Below are 3,896 nucleotides of genomic sequence, written 5' to 3' on the forward strand. Positions count from 1 at the left end.
TATGTTATGTTGTGGACATATTACTTGTGCATTTGAGACTTTAAAAATGATGAAACTATTGAAAATGAATTGGTATTGTAGACATGAACACATTTTCGTCTAATTAATGATAATATGTATTATCTCTATTCATGGATGAGTTTGGGTAGAATGAAATCTAACAGGCTTGCTTGGTCGGGTTCACTCGGTTGAGCGTCGGTCGTGCTCCTCGGTTTTGGGGCGTGACATCACCCATGAATAAAAAGAAGATCTATTTCATTAATTAGACCAGGAGAAGATCATGTGAGCAACACCAATTCATTACCATTAGTTACATCATCAGTAAGTCTCAAAATACATACACTTTCATAATTTGAAGTGGAACATGTGGTACAAATAAAATATTACTAGTCTGACTTTCCCAACACCAACATACAGCCCATATTATGTCTACGGAGCCTCTAATAGATACAATATAGTATTATGATAGTGCCGGCAATAAGGCTCTGACTATACCTCAAAACATAATACAAAACATATACGACTCTGAAATGAAGTGGGGCTCACCAAGTCAGCTGGGAAGAGGGTGTACCACTATCACTGATCAAAGCCGCCTGCTGTGGAACCACCTGCATCCATTAAAGATACAGCACCTCCGGCAAAGGGGACGTTAGTACATGTCGAATAGTACTAGTATGAAAACCAAACACCCTCTTTCAAGGATTGGAAGTACAACATGAATGTGACAAATCATGGAAGCAATAAAAGATCTTAAATAGTCGTTAAAACCATAGAGAATTCATTTAAAGCGTTCAATAACATTTATAAATTTCAAGTTAGGGATCCTCTATAACAACCTCTACCACAATACAACAATCTCTACACAAAGCGGCCATGTCGCCTCACCCCAATGTGTGCGGGTGGAGGTGTAATCATAATACTACAATCTCTACTCAAAGCGGTCCTGCCACCTCACCCCAATATGTGCAAGTGGAGGTGTAATCACAATTCCACAATTTATATTCTCAAAACGATATTAGTTTGTACAAAAGATTTCCTTTCAAATCAAACCCTTTGGCACCCTTGGCCTTAACAAATATAAGTTCATAAGATTTCATCATATGAGATATAAGAATTTGATCACATTGATTTCGTACAAAACTTTCTTCCCAAAAAAGGGTATGACATAATAGAGAATCATTAACACATGAGGGTTCTGACACGTTATGCAATTTGGGAATCAATTTACTAGCTTGAATATCCCACCTCAATAGTGTTTCAATTTCGAACTACTCACGATGGATTTTTGAAAGAATATGGGAATTCTGATACTAGCAGAAGAGTTTTTTAGCCTTCATACCTCGAAGAGATTTCCGTGTTGCAACAATAACGTTTCGACACTCCTAACGATGCCAATCTATAGAAGAGAGGAGAATTACAAGCACAACTAGAGGAATTCGTATGGCAAGAGCTGCTACAATGACAACCCTACCTTTCCTCAACCATATCAACAACAAAACTACCCATGATTGTCCAACAACTTCCCCACAATCCTTATTAGCTCATTAGCTCATGCATGTAATAAGTCTGCTCTCATCACCCATAACCAACCCAAATCCAAAATTGGCGAATTGGGGGAAGAAATTCTTACTTTTTAGAAACCCTAGCAAGTTCCTCTTGATGAAATTCCAAGGCTTGATCAGAGTTGAGTAGTGAAATCCTTGAATCCTCCCCTTTCTCTTGTCTCTTTAAAATATCAGATAATCCCTCACAAATGACCCCTATGGCTAGATAAAACGAAATGGGGTCGGGTTAATAAATTAGAAAAATGAAGCCCCAAAGCAAATCGACGGCCGAATATGCGACCGCATAACACTTCTGCGGTCCGCAAAATTGACCGCATAATGGCCCTCTGGAAATGGGCACTTCTGTGCAGGTATGCAATAGGTCTGCACTCCGTAAATCAATTCTGCGGTCGCATAATGGACCGCAGAACCTCCTTCCAAAATTTATCATGCTGGTTCTGCGACGGATATGTGGCTCGCGAAACGATTATGCGGTCGGATAATTGACCGCCAAACAACCTCTAAAATTTGCCCATTTCTTTGCTTCACTATGCGGCGGATCTGCGGTCTGCAGATCAGTTTTGCGGTCGCATAATGGACCGCAGAAATGCCCTGTTCTGCAATAATTTTTCTTCAACTCCCTAACGCTCTGTTCAACCCAAAAAAAGTTCGTAACCCACCTCGAGACCTCGAAACCTCAGGTTTTAGGTGAAATTTTATGGGGCCTTATAGTTGGGTATCCTTCGGGACTAGAAGATGTATGCAATCTTCTCGAAGTACGAATTCTAGTTGAGTTCGGTAGAATTTCTTGGACATAAAGTATCATCGGAGGGCATCAAAGTAGATGGTTAGAAGATAGAGGAAGTGAAGAATTGTCCCAGACCTATGACGCCAATTTAGGTACGTAGTTTTCTGGGTTTTGCAGGGTATTACAGGAGGTTTGTAGAAGGGTTTTCTTCCCTTGCAGCGCCACTGACTATATTAACACAGAAAGAAGCCAAATTTTAGTGGTTAGTTGAATGTGGGCGGAGTTTCCAAGTGTTTAAGAACAGGTTGATTATAGCTCTGGTTCTTACACTTCCAAAGGGATCCAAGAGCTATGTTATTTACTGTGATGCTTCTCGGATTGGCATAGGTTGTGTGCTTATGCAGCACGGAAAGGTAATTGCTTATGCTTCCAGACAATTGAAGAAGCATGAACAGAATTATCCTACACATGACTTGGATCTAGAAGCGGTTATTCATGGACTGAAGATTTAGAGTCACTATCTCTATGGCATTCAAGTTGATATCTATACAGATCATAAGAGCCTCCAATACATATTTAAGCAGAAGAAGTTAAACTTGTGCCAGAGATGGTGGTTAGAGCTTCTTAAGGACTACTACATTAACATTCTTTATTATCCAAGTAAAGCTAATGTTGTAGTTAATGCTCTCATTGGTAAGTCCATGGGGTGTTTAGCTTACTTGCAGCCTCAGAAAAGGGATTTAGTTCATGAACTCCGTCAGTTAGCCAGTTTGGGAGTTAGATTGATAGATTCAGAGGATATAGGAGTTGCAGTTCAGAATACAGTTACCACTTGTTTAGTGACTAAAGTGAAACAAAGGCAATATGAAGATCTAGTTCTAATTGAGTATAGTCAAGTAGCCAAGAAAAAGAAAGAGTCACCTTACATAGTTACTAGTGACAGAGTCCTCAAATATAAATATAGGCTTTGTGTTATAGACGTTGTAGGGTTACGCAGGCAAATTATGGCAGAGGTACATCATTCTAGGTACACCATTCATCCAGGCTCTACTAATATGTACCATGATCTTAAGCGGGTTTACTGGTGGGATGGAATGAAACGTGACATAGCAGAGTTCGTGGTGTAGTGTCCAAACTACCAGCAGGTAAGTTTAAGCACTAGAAGCCTAGCGGTTTGTTACAGGATATAGAGATCCTAACATAGAATTAGGAAGCAGTGAATATAGACTTTATCACAGGCCTTCCTCGCACGCGGAGCAGGTATGATTCTATTTGGGTTATAGTTGACAGGCTTACTAAATCAGCTCATTTCTTACCTGTTAGAACTACCTATATAGGAGAAGATTATGCAAGATCGTATATCAGGGAGATTGTATGCCTCCATTGTGTTCCATTATCTATCATTTTAGACAAAGGTGCACAATTTATAACTAACTTTTGTTGATCGTTCCAGAAAGGTTTAGGGACGCAGGTAAATTTGAGTACAGCTTTTTATCCCCAGACAGATGGACAAGCCGAGCGAACCATACAGATGCTCGAGGATATGTTAAGGGCATGTGTGTTAGATTCAAAAAGTAGTCGGGATGAACACTTACTGTTGATAG

The 3,896-nt window shown here is 39.8% G+C and overlaps 1 protein-coding gene across 1 annotated transcript; it reads left to right on the forward strand.

Annotated features, from left to right (window-relative positions):
- Positions 1 to 1,883: 1,883 nt before the first annotated feature.
- Positions 1,884 to 3,419, forward strand: LOC142178144 (uncharacterized). Its single transcript, XM_075247473.1, has 4 exons — positions 1,884 to 1,915; positions 2,470 to 2,554; positions 2,631 to 2,780; positions 2,898 to 3,419. Exons 1-4 carry the CDS (start codon positions 1,884 to 1,886, stop codon positions 3,417 to 3,419), a joined length of 789 nt encoding a protein of 262 aa, XP_075103574.1.
- Positions 3,420 to 3,896: the final 477 nt, after the last annotated feature.

This window comes from Nicotiana tabacum, chromosome 24 (assembly GCF_000715075.1).
Source record: "Nicotiana tabacum cultivar K326 chromosome 24, ASM71507v2, whole genome shotgun sequence".
NCBI lineage: Eukaryota > Viridiplantae > Streptophyta > Magnoliopsida > Solanales > Solanaceae > Nicotiana > Nicotiana tabacum.

Bases quoted from the DNA above. Each gene is read 5' to 3' on its own strand.
- LOC142178144 (XM_075247473.1), top strand. From the start codon at position 1,884: ATGGCCCTCTGGAAATGGGCACTTCTGTGCAG. The intron at 2,555-2,630 runs GTTAGTTGAATG...ACACTTCCAAAG, and splicing joins AAAGAAGCCAAATTTTAGTG to GGATCCAAGAGCTATGTTAT. The intron at 2,781-2,897 runs GTTATTCATGGA...AACTTGTGCCAG, and splicing joins ATGACTTGGATCTAGAAGCG to AGATGGTGGTTAGAGCTTCT.